Source organism: Selaginella moellendorffii, unplaced genomic scaffold (assembly GCF_000143415.4).
Source record: "Selaginella moellendorffii unplaced genomic scaffold, v1.0 SELMOscaffold_70, whole genome shotgun sequence".
Classification (NCBI taxonomy): domain Eukaryota; kingdom Viridiplantae; phylum Streptophyta; class Lycopodiopsida; order Selaginellales; family Selaginellaceae; genus Selaginella; species Selaginella moellendorffii.
Genome location: NW_003314331.1, coordinates 515,208 through 531,405, shown reverse-complemented (window position 1 = coordinate 531,405; position 16,198 = coordinate 515,208). Strand labels below are relative to the sequence as shown.

The following is a 16,198-nucleotide window of genomic DNA, read 5'->3' as shown; positions in this document are numbered from 1 at the left end:
TTGGAGTTGGTCTCAGACTCGATCTCGGACTCGGTCTCAAACTCGATATCAGACTCAGCCTCGAACTCAGTCTTATAGTCAATCTCGGACTTGGTCTCATATGATGAACTCTTTATCATTTTGGTCATGCTTTTGGGGATCCTTTAGCTTTCGACACCTTAGGGAGTTAGTTCCTTACACTTACCTCATCTATCCGACTACCATAGCCTTGACCTTAATTAAGTTCCTTTACCAAAGTTCTTGCCTATTGTACTAGCTCTACTTAGTCCTATTTGGTCTTAGCAACTCACTGCACGAACAACAGAGTGTTAGCCATCCATCTACGGATTTCCAAATTCTCTCCAAATCCCCCTCTCCAAGTTAGATTGAGAAGCGCCAAGATGTAGAGTTCCAACCTGGGGATAGGTGTGGCTGAACACCAGGTTACCAAGTGGGATTAGTTAAAAGTTAACCCAAAGGTAAAATGCATGTATTCTTAGAAATGAACTGATCTTGAGTTCCTTAACCAAGTTCACAGGGCCTTGTAAGATTGAGGTTTGAATTGATAAAGTGGCTTACCGCCTCTAACTTCCTCAGGAGATGGAAAAGATGCACCCTATGTTCTATGTGAACTTATTCAAGCCGTACTTTAAGGATCCGCTTCACAAGGACTAAGTAAGACTTTTACTTAAGGTGATTTAAGGGGAAGAGGAATATAAAGTCGAAGCCATCCTCAATGCATGCAAAAGCAAGCGACAAAGATGTGAGGTGAAGGAATTCTATGTGAAGTAACATGGGAATCGGAGGAGAATCTGGCAAACATGTAAGATCTAGTAGAGGAAGTTTTGCAAGATAAAACTTTATATACTTATGCAAAGTTCAATTAAAGAATCTATTTGAGAAATTAACCAATGTTATATGTAAGACACATTGAAGGTAAGATAATTAGCATGGGTTAACTAGGTTAACCAGGCGTAGGGAACCACACCTAACTCCCCACAAGGATGTTGAATCTATAAACGTATTTTGTGGAGGTTGGGTTCGAGTTCTAACCCTTTAGTAAAGCAAGGTTGTATTTAAGTCCCAACCCCATATTAGGGCATGGTAAAGTGAGGGGTATGGGGACATTTATACTCTGTTATCATGGGCTCTTGGCCATGGAGGCTAACTTAGGCACATTGCTAAGTGGGACTTTTGAAGACATGGTTAACAAGTCATAGAATTAAAATAAGATGCTTAATATAGGCATTGAACTTGTTCTATAGGTGGTGGAGTTGTAAGGAACCAAGTCCCCGAGATGTTGTAGGCTAAAGGATCCCCAAAAGTACGACCAAAATGATAAAGAGTTTATCGGATGAGACCGAGTCCGAGACCGAGTGCAAGACCGAGTTTGAGATCAAGTCTAAGACTAACTCCGAGACCGAGTCTGAGACCGAGTTCGAGACTGTGTCTAAGATCCAAGATTCCAAGATCGGGTCCAAACCCTAGTCCGAGATTGAGTCTGAGATAAAATCCAAGGTTGGGTTCGAGATTGAGTCCGAGATTAAATCCGAGATTGAGTTTGAGGTTGAGTCTGAGATCGAGTCTAAGACCAAATATGAATACTAATACAGGTTGTGGGGTGAAAGCCCAAAGCATGTATCTTCTGGAGGGGGGTCTGCATATGGTTCCAAAAGTATAGTAAGGATATTAAGGTCCAAAAACCAATTTTGAAGGAACTCTCAAATAGTGCTTTTAAAATTACTTGAGGTTAAGACTAAGGCTTAGGGGCCTTAGGTAGAAGTGAGCATGGACTCAAATGGTGCTGGAGGGGCCACCCAAGGAAGTGTTTAAGAGCAACTCCCACTCCTGGAAGGGAAACCAACTATAGTGTTTTTGGCTTATATAGAGTGGTGTTCCACTTGAGTGAGTACGTTGTAGTTCATTAGTCCTCGCCCTTCCTAAGGGCTTAGGCCTTTCCTTTGGGATGGAAGTGAGGGAGTAAAGGTACCCATACTAAGTCATTAAGCCATAGTGTTTCCCCCTTGGTATCCCGGAACAAGTGTTGCACCCAAGGCTTGGGATTTAGAGGGTCCTATGATCAAATGTTGTTGTACCAAAGCATATTAAGAACTTGGAGGTTTAATGTGCTTAGCTGTTTGTACTTGCAAAAAGTGTAGCTAAACTTTAAGTCCAATCTAACCCAAAAAAGGGGATTGGGAGAGAATTTAGGAATTTGTAAATGAATTATTAATGCTCTATTGCTTATGCAATAAATTGTTGAAACCAAGTAAAACCAAGTAAGAGCTAGTATAATAGGTGGGAACCTTGGTGAGAAAACTTAACTAAGGTCAAAGCCATAGTGGTTGAATATACAAAGTAAGCTAACAAATTGAAAAGAAAAAATTTGTGCCTTACAACTTTATGTAGACTTATCTTCCCTTTCCCTACTTTAAAGGAATATTAGCTCTAATACTTATTCTCAAAGAGATTCATAATTGGAGTGTATATAAGGTCCTTTAGTGGTTAGTCCTAATTAAAAAAGAAATATTAAAAAATCACAAAATTATAGAAAAATAAAAAAAGAGAAATCAACTTGAAGAGAGTGATGTCTCTACTAGAACATCTTAACTTCTCACCACCCCAACCACAATTTAAATTGTGGTAGACAACTTGCAATTGTATAGCCATACACTGTACTTCTAAATGTCTTGGCTCCTAAGAGTTGCAATTTGTCTCTGCTAGATTTCCATCCCTACGATAGAGCAAAAGTAGTGCTGCACATATCAACTGTCGGAAGTACCTCACACCCAGAGACATTACATACGGCTCCACAAACTTGAATCTTGGCCCTATCTCTTCCATGAAAGGTAATGAATTTCAGGCCCACCTTGCTCTTGATAAAACTTCTTCTTATTCCAGGAATGGTTTGACAGCTGACAACAGCCTCACTTACACTGAATTAATTCAGGATCATGAGCAAGATTCGAGAGATGAGCGGGTTTCTGGTTTTTGGTGTGTGGATCAATATCCTTGGCACAACAACATATGTGGACCAGCTCTTTGATGGCGTCTGGGACGGGTATAAGAGGAAACCGTCTTTTAAGTTTCAACCTCTGATAGTTTTGTTTGTACTCTGTAGGTGGATCCTTCTCGAAATACTAGAAAAATTGGAGCCAGGCTCCATCAACTGGAAGGCAGCCAATAAACCTCTCATCAAGATGCCGTTTAAGAACGTGGAGAACTGCAACCAAGCCCTTGATGCTGCCCGAAAGCTGAGGTTGTCACTGGTAAAAGTGACATCGTTCAAGGCAATCACAAGCTCATACTCGGTAGGTTTTTTTTTTTTTTTTGGTGTTTACATGTCTTTGCCAGCGTTTCTGTGGCAATTGATGCGGTATCATACCCTCCATCTGCTGAAGAACATTAAATTGAGAGGGAAGGAGGTGTCTGATTACGACATCTTGAAACGGGCCAACAATAAAGTGAAGCGATCAGGCAAAGACAGCCGTACGGAGAGTTTCAAGGTAACAAACGTTGCTGTGAGCTAATGTTTGCAAGAACTGGAACTTCCAGGACAATAGCTTATCATCTGGCATCTTCTTCCAGCTGTAGAACCACACGTTGTAAACTGGCAGCTCGTGACCAAAGGAGTAACAGGCAAGCAAATGAACTTAGACCCGTCCAAATTAGTCGATATAATCTTATGAATTACAGATGACGAGAAGAAACAAAACGCGGTGTACGTGATCAGTGTGGCCAGGAAGCTCGGTTGCAGCGTGTTCTTGCTGTGGCATGACATTGTCCGAGGTAGTTTTATTTTTCGTTTTTCCAGCGAGGGATTTCTTGTTATCTTCTTTCGCAGGTGAGACCCAAGATGGTGATGATCTTGGTACCCACCGTGATGCTGTGCGAGAAGGCTAAAAAAAGCTGTCAATACAGCTGCTGTTCTTGAGCTCCACAACGAGGCTTCATTATTTCGTTTCGTCATTCTCTCCTTTGATTTTTTCATTGTAAAGAGGAATTCTTTGTAATACTTATAATCCATCCAAACCAGCTCCCTAAAGGTAAATCATGTTTTTATTGCTTTTAAGGGTGATCCATATTAGCCGCCATTGCGAGGAGGGACCACAAGTATCAGTGTGGAAGACTTTCCAGTCGTTGTGTGGCATCTGCCCGCAAGCATGGCGTCCAAGGTTCCGCTCCGGTTCAAGCTTCATCTCGAGGCCGAGATGCATCTCGTCTGCTACACGAGAAGCAACTGGATGTACCGCGAAGCCAATTGCACCAGGGAGACAGTCGAGTTTTCACGTGAGTTTGTTGTCACAGATGGTGAGTGAGAAGCATATACTTTTTGTCGAAATAAATAGCGGAGCCCTGCTTTGAGCAAGACCAACAGAGCGCGATAACCATCTACAAACTTCTAGCGATCTCACCAGGCCTTCGTCCACTATGAGTGCCTCTGCACATACCACTTACCAAAAGCTCCAAAAGGAAGCCATACTTTCAATGACAAGCTCTTCATCTGAAAGAGAGGAACAATCGGTGAGAATCCTATTCATTTCTTCTTCTTCCTCTTCTCGTTTATTTTTATCTTACCTCACTCACGCTAAGAAGCGTTAAGTTCAGCTGCCCCACATTCATCTCCTCGTTTAGGAGTAAAAATGCGCTTGGCTCCACATCCATCTGGCTGGCCGCTAGAAAACTCTGGAGCAGAGACACTCGCGCGCGCAATCGTGCTAGAAACCAAAGGAAAAAATGCCCCATAATTGAGGACGAACGTGAGTTCCAGGGAACACAGCTGAGCTTGAGTGGAAACTCCTTCGCTGGAATCACACTGGGATGAAGTCCAACAGTGATGGACTCGTATTCCATTGGCTCTTGAAGTGATCGTCCCCACGTTTTTTTTAATTTGAGAGATAGTGGCCATAAATTAAGTTGAGCTCCAATCTCAGCATCGCAGCTCGTGGTATGTGTGCTGGAATTGCGGAAATCGTAGAGAACAATGTCAGAGCTTTCCATCTCACCAAGCTGTGGCTCGATCCGGAGTTTGACGCGGTACGGGTAGAATCCCAGAGCCTTGGCGCTGATGATTACATCCTCGTCGTCCACACCCACAAAGAGGCTCCTGATCTCCAGAGCAACTTCGAAGTTGGCGCGGCTCTCCCGAACGCAGGGCAGGATCACCATGGCAATGCCCACGAGCTGCTGGCGCTTGGGCAGTCCGTTGGGAAGATCAAGGCACAGCCGCCGGTCGAGTGGTGTTTTGTCGGCCTTTGTGTTGATTTGAATGCACCTGCATCTCCTCCGGAGAGACGTGCCACGAGCTGGCAAGCATCGAGACAATGAGCTGCCCATTGCGATTGCGGTGATAAGAGGAAGTGGAATGGGTGAATATATCCTTTAGAGAAGTCGCCGGGTTTATTTTGTCTGAATCCTGTGCTTCCATCTGTGGTATGGATAGAGGGTTCACTCAATGAATAATCTTCTTTATTCTGGGAGAAAAAGGTTGAGCTGTTGGATGGGAAATTTCTGTTGGTTGCTTCCAGAAAGACGTGTCACAGGCTGGAAAAATTCGAGACAAGCCGGCCATTGGGGTGATGAAATCGATGACCAAAGCTTCTGATCCAGATTCTGACAGTACTGCTGTATTTTGTCTGCCTTTGCTCCTGATATGGCGGACTACATTGACGGCCACAAGATCGGATGTACGGCAATAATCACGGCTGCCAGTCGGTCTCATGCTGCCACACCTTGTAAACAGAATAGATAACTGGCTGCTGGGATTGCCAACTTTTGGTTCCTGTACAAGGCTCGTGGCGCCCGTCGGGACCGGTTCGAGTCCGTTCTTCAAGCCGCTAAGATCCTTCTTTTTTTCTTCAGTGGATGACGAGTTGAAGCGGCGGGGAGTTTGGAGGAAGAAAGCAGAGCTCCAAACCCATGATGGGGATGGTGTGGCATGAACGGGCCACGGCTCATGCCACCGCACCCAGACTTACAGTGTCGTGGCCGTGATCCGAACGAATCTTAGAGTCCAGTTTCTAAGAAATGAGCTTGTACCTGGTCACTGGAACAGAACGTATGCTTTCACCCGAGAAATCCGAAGTATACAGATTCTTCTGTCCTTTGAATTCAAAGTCGAAGATGCCAGGGATCAACCAAAAACTAGCTAAGTGGACTTGGGCGACAATAAAAATTTGCATGGACTCTTCTTCTTGGTTCACACCATCAATTTTCCTTTGCAATAGTGAGGAGAACATCATAAAAATCATTTAAACCGAGTCAAACAAAGAAAATGTCAAAGGAAGAAAAGTCCACCCAAAACATTCACGCTAAGAAAAAAAACATAAGAATTACTCCGTCAAAAGAACTAAGAAAATTTGCACAAACAAAAATGGGATTAGCATTTCGAAAATTTATTTTTTCTTGTTGATGTTTTGAAGGAAGGCTCGAATGGCTTCATGGTGTTCGCCACCCACGACGATCATTTTCCTGTTAGCGTCCTCCCACAAAAGCCCATTTCGATCCCTGGCGTGAGCCACCACTGACTCGTAAACAGACTGATGCATTCGAATAATAGACGGATTAAAATACCATTGTTTGTGAAGAGTTGCTTACCGTGCTTGGGAAGCCTTCGTAGCAGTACGCGGGAAGATATTGCACTCTCACGCGGTCCGATTCCCACAGACGAATCTAGATTGTAGAGATCAGGCTCAGTTTCTACGAGTGAGCTTGTACCTGGTCGCAAACAGTCTCTGGAACCGAAGGAACTTTTTGAGCTACAAACGGATGAGCGTGCTGCTGGAGAAATTTGATAATCTGCAGGCCAAGAGAAACGTTATTACCAACAACAAGAAAAGCTTTGAGAGATCAGACCTGGTCTGCAGATATTCCACTCGCAAACGCGCCGTTGACACTCTCCTTTGTGATGCTCCCGACAAGAATGTTTGGAAGAACGTACTCGGTCCTGTAAAAAAGATTCACAAAATGCAGCACTAAGTTGGTAAATGCGAAATTTCTAGCATTTGCTACATACCTGCTAGCAGTTGCTTAAACAAAACAAAGCTAAAATTACTCCACTAACCTGACAAAAACATGGAGCGTCTCGATATGAAGCTTCGAAGACGTGTACGCGTAGACTCTGAAGTTCGTTTCCACCATGATAAATCCCTCCGTTTGCCATGCTGATGATTCAGACAAACTCGCTGAAAGACCAGTAGCGAGTCTCGTTGGAATGAACCATCGATCTTTCATACCCTGTGAACATTTTTCTGTTAGTTTTGTGCGTCATTAAGATCAATGACAGTACCTTTTGGAGCTGCAACACCCCGAGCATTGCGAGCTCCTCCGCGAAATTGCGTTGGCTGTTTGGAAGTGAATCCATGCTATATGGCTCGCCGACGCTGTAGAATCCAATCTCCAAAAGGAAGCGGATTAGCTCTCCAGTGTCTATTTGACGAGCCTAAAATCAAAAAGTAGAAAAGAGAAATGCTAAGAACAAACTCGCAAAACTAAAGAGTGAGACAAGAACCTCTGCATATTGAACGTACTCTCGGATCACTCTCCAAAGCTGAGAGTTCCTATCCAGCAACTGCAAGACAGATTTCGTCAGAGAAGAAACTCTTGACAGAATTCCAGTGCACTTACAAGGAACTGAAAGCCAGCTGGAGTGATTTTAGGATCCTGGCTAAAAGAAAACCAAACGAAATCCTTAAGGCAACCAAAAAAAAAAAAAAACACAAATGAGACGCTACCCTGAAGTAAGCAAATCGGCCTTCTGGAAGAGCTGGACGATGAATCCGTTGGTCGATGCGGATGGGCCATCCGGAGAGGCAAAGTTGACGAGCTGGAGAACAACTGACTGCAGCAGGTAGCATGCACGTAAGTAACTTGACTCGCAGAAAAAACTTTCACGCTTGAAAACCATGCCTCCCATTTTTCAGTCGCATAGTCGTCCAGCTCCTTCGCGGACGGCATCCTCACAGCGATGTCTGGAGGCAAAGGGTCCCTGGGAGTTCCTAAACTGAGAGAACAACAAGCAAGAGAGAAAGATGATGAATCAGCAAGGACGAGAGAAAGAAAGAAAGAAAGAAGTTATGCATACCCAGTAGACAATGCCAGTCGTAGTTGCTCCTGGAACTTGGGATTAACTCTGTAGTGTGTTTCTTTCTTCCTGGAAAGGATTCTCAGCGGGAAGAAGTATGGCGGGGAACGAAAGCTTACTTCTCTTCTGGAAGGAAAACTCTGAGCTGGACTAGCCTGTCCACCGCATTTTTGTGCTTGGCAACAGCGTCTCCCTTGATCCATTCCAGCAGCATCTTGTCCGGAACCGCGGCATCCAGGTAGAGCAATCGCAACACGTAGAGCTTCGCCAATGGCGGCAGCGATCTGATTGGAACCACGCTCAGACAAGAAAGAGAGAGAGCGAGAGGAAAAAAAAACCTCAAGACCGCCTGGCAAGTCCATTTGCTGGCGTAGAGCGCGTCGATCCTGGCGGCGGTGAGGCAGGATGCGACCAAATCCATGAAATCGCGCGTCGCCCTCCGCACATTCGGCATCGTTGCCACACCTCCTAAAACCCTAAATCCAAGTAAGGTAAAGTAGCTTAATGACCGTCTCTTTGACCCTTTTGACGAGGTAAAAGTTGACTTATGGCACGGTCTCCGCCAAGTTTTAAGGAGATCGACCAGAAGGACAAGTCTAGTGTAATCGAAAGTATGAAAGGCTTATCGTTGCCTGTCATTTATATGGTTTCTGCCTTTTGGAACCCACTTGGCTGCTCAACGTGCAAGTGGCTGCTCTGGAGCATGATTAACGAGAAATGAGAGAAAAAGAAACACGGAGTCATACATTCCCTTGCCATAAAGTCGTATTGCTTGTGGTGATCCGTTTGCGATCATAAACGTCATGTTCTGGAATATCACAAAGGCTTAGCCGTCATAGACCCGTGAAGAACAGAAAGAAAGAAATACAAACCTTGTAAGTTAACAAAGAAAGGAGAAAGAATCGAAGCTCTTACAGGCTATCTCAGTCACGAGAGATCCCGGCGGCTATTCCACACTGCTCGTTGCTGCTTGGACCTATAAACGAGCAATCTCTTAAGCGAACCGCTGGAAAACGAAGAACGAACGTCCTGTAATAAAAATGGGAGGCACCAGAGTTAAGTGGTCTAACAAACACATGTAGTGTTTCGATATTATTAAGCCGTGTAGTTTGTTTTCACCATGACAAACCATGCTGATGCTTCGGACAAAATCGCCCAGAGGACAGTCGCAAGTCTCGTCGATCTATCATACAGATTTCTGTTTGTTTTGGGATCAATGACAGTACCTTTTGGAGCTGCAACACCCCGAGCATTACGAGCTCTTCCGCGACAATGCGCTGGCTGTTTGGATTCCATGCTGTATGGCTTGCAGACGCCATATAATCCAATCTCCAAAGGGAAGCGGATTAGCTCTCCGGTGTCTATTTGACGAGCCTAAAATCGAAAGGTAGAAAAACATTGCGTTAAGAACAAGGCCGCAAAAAGTAAAGAGCGAGACAAGATCCTCTTCATGTTGAACGTACTCTCGGATCACTCTCCAAAGTTGAGAGTTCCTATCCAGCAACTGCAAGACAGATATCGTCAGAGAAGAAATTCTGAAGTGCACTTACAAGGGACTGAAAGTATCCTGGCTAAATAACGAAATCGTTCAGTTATAAGGCAACAAGGAAGAACAAAAGAGAAAAGCACCCTGAAGGTGAGTGAAGTGGCGAGGAACGAAACTTACTTCTCTTATGGAAGGAAAACTCCATGGCAACAGCGTCTCCCTTGATCGATTCCAGCAGCATCTTGTTCGGAACAGATCGCAATGCGTATGGCGGCAGCGATCCTTCCAGACAAGAGAGAAAGAGGAAGAAAAACCTCAAGCGGCAGCATCGATCCTGGCGGGGTGAAGCAGGATGCGACAAATTCATGAAATTGCATCGTTGCGCACCTCCAAAAACCCTAATCGCGAAGAATACGCTATCCTGGTTTTTATCTTATTACATCAAAAAATTGAAAATCGACCGATTGATCGCTCGTCGCACGGGCTCTCTCAGCCAAGAACGCTCATTACTCTTCCTCCTTGCTCATCTCACGGCTCCTCTTGGCCAGCCAGACAGCTCAACAAACATGACACTCACAGCATGCAAAGCTTTGGAGGTTCACACTCGAGACTACTGTTTCTTAACCATCTCTCCCGCTGGACATCCCCAGGGGTTCTTCTTCAAATGTGTTGTGGAACATGAGATTCCAGCATTGCTACAAGCCTTTCACTCTTGTGTGGGGCACTTCTCTGGACGAGTGATAACATAGCTCCTTCTCCAGTATGGCTACTACTGGCCATGGCTCCACTAAGATACTCTTGAGTATGTTAGGACATGTGAGAAGCGCCAAAGGTTCAACCCATGCAGCCACATTGCAAGGTTTCCCTTTATCTTATGACATCTCCAAGGCTGTTCTTCAAGTGGGGCCTTGACCGTATTGGCCTCATCTTGCATCCAAGCTCCTAAGGATACCAATACTTGCTCATCACAACAGAAAGTGGGTGGTGGAGGCTGTCCCTCTACAACATGCAAATCAAGTTTCCATGGCAAAGTTCCTGTATGAGTACATCATTTGCCTCTTCAGAGTATCTGTTGTTCTGGTTTCTGATCATGGCAATGCTTTCCTCAGCTGAGTTGTTTCACACCTCTTCAAGGAGCTCCACATCCAGCATATGTGCAGCAATAGCTACTTTCCACAAAGCAACAGCCAAGTTGAGTCCAACAACAAGATCTTGAAGATAGTTTTTTTGAAGCTCATTAATGATCACTCGTGCTAATGGCATGAACACTTGATCACAACACTTTTGGCCTTTCAGTTCAAGATATCAATTTTTGCAACTCCCTTCTCCTTAGTCTATGGGACTGAGGTAGTACTTTCAGTGAAGCTCAAGATACCATCACTTGCGCTATTTTTGTGCCATGTTACAAACTTCCAGCTTTCCAACATGGACAAACTTTATGCTCATGACATAGAGATCTTTGCCCTTGACAAGCAATGTAAGGTCTCAGCCGAGCAACTTCTTGCTGAAAAGCACAATCTCAAGGTGGCCGTTGAGTCCAATGTTCCCTTCAGTTCTTTTTTCTCCCAAGCAGCTTGTTCTTCTCAATAAATTATTAAGCCGTGTAGTTTGTTTTCACCATGACAAACCAGGCTGGCTGCTCCACATCCATCTCCTCATTTAGGAGAAAAAATGCGCTTGGTGAACCATTGTCCCTGTGGCAGGCCGCTAGGAACTCTGGAGCTGAAACACTCGCTATGATTGAGGAAGAACGTGAGTATTACAAAGAATTCTTTTTTTACAATGAAAAAATCACAGGAGAAAATGAAGAAACAAAATTAAGAGACCTCGTTGTGGAGCTCAAGAACAGCAGCTGTATTGGCAGCTTTTTTAGCCTTCTCGCCCAGACTCCACAGCATCACGGTGGCTACCAAGATCATCACCATCTTGGGTCTCACCTGCGAAAGCAAATAACAAAGAAATCCCTCGCTGGAAAACGAAAAAATAAAACTACCTCGACAATGTCATCCCACAGCAAGAACACGCTGCAACCGAGCTTCCTGGCCACACTGATCACGTACACCGCGTTTTGTTTCTTCTCGTCATCTGCAATTCATAAGATTATATCGATTCATTTGGACGGGACTAAGTTCGTTTGCTTGCCTGTTACTCCTTTGGTCACGAGCTGCCAGTTTACAACGCGTGGTTCTACAGCCCAGAGAAGATCGAGGAAGAAGATGCCAGATGATAAGCTCTTGTCCTGGAAGTTCCAGTTCCACTCAAACATTAGTTCACAGCAACGTTTGTTACCTTAAAACTCTCCATACGGCTGTCTTTGCCTGATCGCTTCACTTTATTGTTGGCCCATTTCAAGATGTCGTAGTCAGACACCTCCTTCCCTCTCAATTTAATGTTCTTCAGCAGCTGGAGGGTATGATACCGCATCAATTGCCACAGAAACGCTGACAAAGACATGTAAACCGCTTAGCAGTCATCGACACACAAAAAAAAAAAAGAAAAAGAAAAAGAAAAAGAAAGAAAGAAATTACCGAGTATGAGCTTGCGATTGCCTTGAACGATGTCGCTTCCTGCAACGTTTACCAGTGACAACCTCAGCTTTCGAGCAGCATCAATGGCTTGGTTGCAGTTCTCCACCTTCTTAAACGGCATCTTGATGGGAGGTTTATTGGCTGCCTTCCAGTTGATGGAGCCTGGCTCCAATTTGTCTAGTATTTCGAGGAGGATCCACCTACAGAGTACAAACAAAACTATCAGAGCTTGAAACTTAAAAGACGGTTTCCTCTTATACCCGTCCCAGACGCCATCAAACAGCTGGTCCACATATGTTGTTGTACCAAGGCTATTGATCCACACACGAAAAACCCGCTCATCTCTCGAGTCTTGCTCATGATCCTGAATTAATTCAGCGTAAGTGAGGCTGTTATCGGCTGTCAAACCATTCCTGGAATAAGAAGAAATTTTATCAAGAGCGAGGTGGGCCTGAAATTCAATACCTTTCATGGAAGAGATAGGCTAAAAAAGCAAGATTCAAGTTTGCGGAGCCGCATGTAATGTCTCTGGGTGTGAGGTACTTCCGACAGTTGATACGCTCAGCCTGAGCAAGCACTGCTTTTGCTCTATCGTATGGATCTTGGAGATCTAGCGGAGACAAATCGCAGCTCTCAGGAGCCAAGATGTTTAGAAGTACGGTGTATGCTTCCCCATCCTACAACATCACGTTGGTCAGTTTTAAAGTGTTTCAGTTCGGTACCTTAAGATCTGACGAAAAGTTAGTAATTTCTCTGGAAAACCCAGCCTTCTGCAGGTGGTAGTTGACCCATTTCAACAACACCTTTTCAGCTGGAAGACGAAGAAGCTCTTCTATATCCTGCAAACTCCAAAAACTTAGAATTTTCATAGTTCAATTTCTATTACCTCTGTATCGTTTAGCATCTCCGCGAGCTCTGGTGCTGCTTTCAAGTTGACACCAGAAAGCAATTGAATCTGGCGAAACACTGAAGCTAAAACTTAATAGTTGCAACATGATATCTACCTTTATTATTTGAGACAGCAGACCCAAGACGAGGTGAGACTGCATTAAAAAAAAAAAGGATCAATTAAACTTTTTTGAGAATAAAATGGAAACAGGCGTACTCTTCCTGCGATCAAATCTTCGGTTCCAATGTTGACAACCGAGCAACCAATTGCCTTTGCAGAGTTCAAGCACAGTGTCTGATTCTCAATCTTTTCCCAGGGATTGAGATTCTTTTTCATATTCAGAGCCCGCTCATCGATGGTTCCGGGAACCGCAACGTTGATCGTTTTGCTGCAAGAGCAGTCATGAATTTTTGAGCCGACAGGAAACTCACTCACCAGATCAGTATACCGTCCTGAACAGCGTCAAAGAGATCATCCGTGGACGAGTCAATCGGAAGAATGTCGCTCAAGTCAGGATCATCGGCAAGATGGCTATTAATATGATCGGCGTATGCTTTTCTCTCGGAGTCGTGCACAGTGTGAATCAATGTGGTAGTTGATCTTTTCAGGAACTCGGACGCTGGGCTCTTTTGGGGGCTGATTTTGACGCCGCTCTTTTGCATCTCCAAGTATATCTGCAGAGGAAAGAATGTTCGATTGAGAAACTTCGGAAAAGATGATCGCTTCGCTTCGTTACCGACAGAAAGGCCTCAAAATCCAAGCTGCTGCTCCTTTCTTTCACAATGGAGGCCACCTCCTCCTCTGTTAGCGGTTCTTGGATGAAAGCCAGTCTTGAAAGTCCATCTTTGAACTCTTTGGCGGTGATCACGTCGCTGCTGCTCCCCAACGATTCAAACTACGCAGGAGAAAGCTGAGCAAAAGAAAGAAAAAAGACGCTTTGCAGCTTCTTTACCTCGGATTTGAGCGAGCGAAGCTCATTCTGCGTGAATTGGCTCGCCAAGAGAGGATCGGACACCACAACGCCCCCAAAAGCAGCCATCCCCACAGCTCAGTCTCTCATCCAAGTTGGTCGCCAGTTCCCTAAAAGACCGGTGGAAGGAAAGAAGCACCAGCCACACCAAAATCGAGCTTTCTTCTTCGTCTCTCTGCCTTCTTTGCACCAGCCCGCTTCTTTCCGTACGCAGATATACCTAAACCCCCCTTCTTCCCGTACGTCCTCGCTGTCGATTTCTTGTCTTTGAATGCCGCGTGAACTGTTTCCCCAATGCCAGGATGGATTAAACCGCTATGATCCAGACCAACGCTTCTGCCCAAATTCTGCGAGAAAAACCAGCTCCTGAGGAGTGACTTGAGACAAAAGGAAACGCTTTGCACGTTGTTACAAACCTGGAGTTTAATGCCGGGTACAAGGACAAAGTTGCTCTACAGCGCTTATTCTCCGCTAGCACGCTTTTCGTTATCATCCCCAGTGTCCTGCACAGATAGAGATATCACACTTATCGCCAAACGGAGAGAAAAGAAAAAGATTGTAAAATCCCACCTTTGTTGACGAGCTCGAGCAATTCTCCTTCTCCTGGATCCGGAAGAGCGAGGCGTAGTACGTTGGATCATAAATCGAGCCACCGAGGATCTGGTCGCTTATGGACGTCTGCCTGGCGCTCCGGGGAGTGGAAACCGCTGGAGTAGCACCAGCAGCGGGCTGGACGAGCCTCTGGTAGTAACTAGCGAGACTATCCGTGGCGAGAGACGGTCCTAGCCGGTACATTTGCAGCCAAACCAGCGCCGAGAAGCTCCGGACCGTGAAGCCGATGATCTCCATCCATAGCGCGAGCTCCAGCGAGAAGATCGACAGCGTGCCAATTCGTGGAGATAGGCCGTAATGCCTGCACGTAGAGAAAACTCTTTAGAATCTTAGAATAAAGAAACTCTCGAGGAGAAACAAAACACTGTAAAGCACGAGCGTGACAACTCTCTTAGATTAAAGAACAACAACAAAAAAAAAAGGAGCAAACCAAGAAGAAATAGCACGTAAGAAACTTACCTGATCTCATAGGAGAAGAAAATAAACCAAAGTATGTCGAGAAGCAAGGCACACACTAGCAATGCGGCGTAAGCGCGGCCAAGGGTTTGACTCCCACTCTCAATCGCCACAAGAGCAAACAAGGCGATCGCTAGATTTGCAAGCAAGACCCCCGTGTAGAGCGCGCCGAGGGAGCCGATCAGCGCACAGGACACCTGTGGCAGCAGAAGATCACAAGTGGATGAAATTGGGATGGATCTGAGCTGAAGTAAATGGATGGAAGGGAACAATAAATCACCTGGACATAGAGTAAAACCACCGCCAGCGACTGCACTCGATCGTACTCCTGAATGCAGTCGATGAGCCAGCGCATAGCTCCGCGCAGGAGCCTCCCTCCCCAGAACCCTAGAAACCCATTTGGAAAGAAATGGCGATAAGACAAATACCGACGATGAATTATTCTGGTGATATCAAGACTTTTCTGGGATATGAGAAATGAGTGCTCATGTCGCCAATGCATCACCTCGATTCTTCTTTTCATCACACAGTGATAGCGAAATGAAATAAGTAATCTCTCGGAAGAACAAATCAACATATATCTGGATAAACCAAGAATGCTTCTCAAAATCTCTAGATATTCCAAAATTATTAATATTGAGAAAATGCAGAAACGGTTATAATATTTTGTTGGTAATGTAACATAAACATTAATAACATTTTAGGCTTGCTTAAGCAAAACCATTAAAATGGTAATGAATATACTTAGACTATGCTTGGATATTCTAAGATATTTTACCATCTAATGGTTGTTATTCATTTAGATTAATCTCGTATTTATAATTTATAAACTTTCCTAAACACTTTCTAGTATATTCTTTTTTATTCTACCATCTAATGGTTAATATCAATTTATAAATTATAAACATGTTTATAATTATTGATCAATTGGATTATTCAATAACACTATTATTAAGCAAACTAAACGTTGTTGCATGCAACACACAGCAAATTATTTATATACATGACTAACAAATATTATAAATTAAAGAGTTTAATAATTTTCATATAAAAATTTCCTATAAAAATATCTATAATAAATTAAATCTAATCTCGTGTGAAAACGATAATATTGTTCTAAACTATAAATTTATATTTTAGCTCAAGTAACCATGTCCATTATGTAGCAAAACAAAGCCTCATGGATGCAAGTGTT

At 44.2% G+C, this 16,198-nt stretch overlaps 3 protein-coding genes and 1 long non-coding RNA gene across 5 annotated transcripts; all 4 read right to left on the bottom strand.

Annotated features, from left to right (window-relative positions):
- Positions 1-6,337: 6,337 nt before the first annotated feature.
- Positions 6,338-8,547, bottom strand: LOC9640348 (general transcription and DNA repair factor IIH subunit TFB2). The gene is made up of 13 exons (XM_024659788.1): positions 8,401-8,547; positions 8,182-8,346; positions 8,063-8,131; positions 7,888-7,981; positions 7,713-7,819; positions 7,606-7,645; positions 7,490-7,549; positions 7,268-7,420; positions 7,043-7,215; positions 6,835-6,925; positions 6,697-6,777; positions 6,577-6,651; positions 6,338-6,518 (listed from the first exon to the last, which is right to left on the bottom strand). The coding sequence occupies exons 1-13, from the start codon at positions 8,514-8,516 to the stop codon at positions 6,375-6,377; spliced, it is 1,368 nt and encodes a 455-aa protein (XP_024515556.1). The 5' UTR covers positions 8,517-8,547; the 3' UTR covers positions 6,338-6,374.
- A 571-nt stretch (positions 8,548-9,118) lies between these two features.
- On the bottom strand, positions 9,119-9,350 carry LOC112340792. The gene is made up of 2 exons (XR_002990281.1): positions 9,289-9,350; positions 9,119-9,245 (listed from the first exon to the last, which is right to left on the bottom strand). It is a non-coding gene; the product is annotated as an uncharacterized LOC112340792 (long non-coding RNA).
- A 1,935-nt stretch (positions 9,351-11,285) lies between these two features.
- LOC9640346 (fimbrin-1) lies at positions 11,286-14,289 on the bottom strand. The gene is made up of 14 exons (XM_024659781.1): positions 13,918-14,289; positions 13,702-13,860; positions 13,401-13,639; positions 13,182-13,353; positions 13,081-13,119; positions 12,963-13,031; positions 12,799-12,915; positions 12,542-12,753; positions 12,337-12,489; positions 12,077-12,276; positions 11,838-11,989; positions 11,691-11,787; positions 11,542-11,633; positions 11,286-11,485 (listed from the first exon to the last, which is right to left on the bottom strand). The coding sequence occupies exons 1-14, from the start codon at positions 14,002-14,004 to the stop codon at positions 11,366-11,368; spliced, it is 1,908 nt and encodes a 635-aa protein (XP_024515549.1). The 5' UTR covers positions 14,005-14,289; the 3' UTR covers positions 11,286-11,365.
- LOC9640743 lies at positions 14,022-15,417 on the bottom strand. 2 transcript variants are annotated; one of them, XM_002985794.2, is made up of 5 exons: positions 15,284-15,417; positions 15,007-15,200; positions 14,506-14,848; positions 14,352-14,438; positions 14,022-14,301 (listed from the first exon to the last, which is right to left on the bottom strand). In XM_002985794.2, exons 1-4 carry the CDS (start codon positions 15,356-15,358, stop codon positions 14,397-14,399), a joined length of 654 nt encoding a protein of 217 aa, XP_002985840.2. In that variant the 5' UTR covers positions 15,359-15,417; the 3' UTR covers positions 14,022-14,301; positions 14,352-14,396. The 2 variants fall into 2 exon arrangements, with proteins under 2 accessions (XP_002985840.2, XP_024515563.1); XM_024659795.1 differs by having other exon boundaries at positions 14,022-14,282.
- Positions 15,418-16,198: the final 781 nt, after the last annotated feature.

Coding starts and splice junctions, on each gene's coding strand:
- LOC9640348 (XM_024659788.1), bottom strand. CDS start 8,516: ATGCCGAATGTGCGGAGGGCGACGCGCGATTTCATGGATTTGGTCGCA. Junction 7,550..7,605: donor CAGCTGGCTTTCAGTTCCTT/GTAAGTGCACTG, acceptor TCTGTCTTGCAG/TTGCTGGATAGGAACTCTCA. Junction 6,926..7,042: donor ACGCTCCATGTTTTTGTCAG/GTTAGTGGAGTA, acceptor TCTTTTTTACAG/GACCGAGTACGTTCTTCCAA.
- LOC9640346 (XM_024659781.1), bottom strand. CDS start 14,004: ATGGCTGCTTTTGGGGGCGTTGTGGTGTCCGATCCTCTCTTGGCGAGC. Junction 13,354..13,400: donor CAGGACGGTATACTGATCTG/GTGAGTGAGTTT, acceptor CTGCTCTTGCAG/CAAAACGATCAACGTTGCGG. Junction 11,486..11,541: donor TGTGGGATGACATTGTCGAG/GTAGTTTTATTT, acceptor TTGCTTTCGCAG/GTGAGACCCAAGATGGTGAT.
- LOC9640743 (XM_002985794.2), bottom strand. CDS start 15,358: ATGCGCTGGCTCATCGACTGCATTCAGGAGTACGATCGAGTGCAGTCG. Junction 14,849..15,006: donor TTCTTCTCCTATGAGATCAG/GTAAGTTTCTTA, acceptor CTCTACGTGCAG/GCATTACGGCCTATCTCCAC. Junction 14,439..14,505: donor GCTCGAGCTCGTCAACAAAG/GTGGGATTTTAC, acceptor CTATCTGTGCAG/GACACTGGGGATGATAACGA.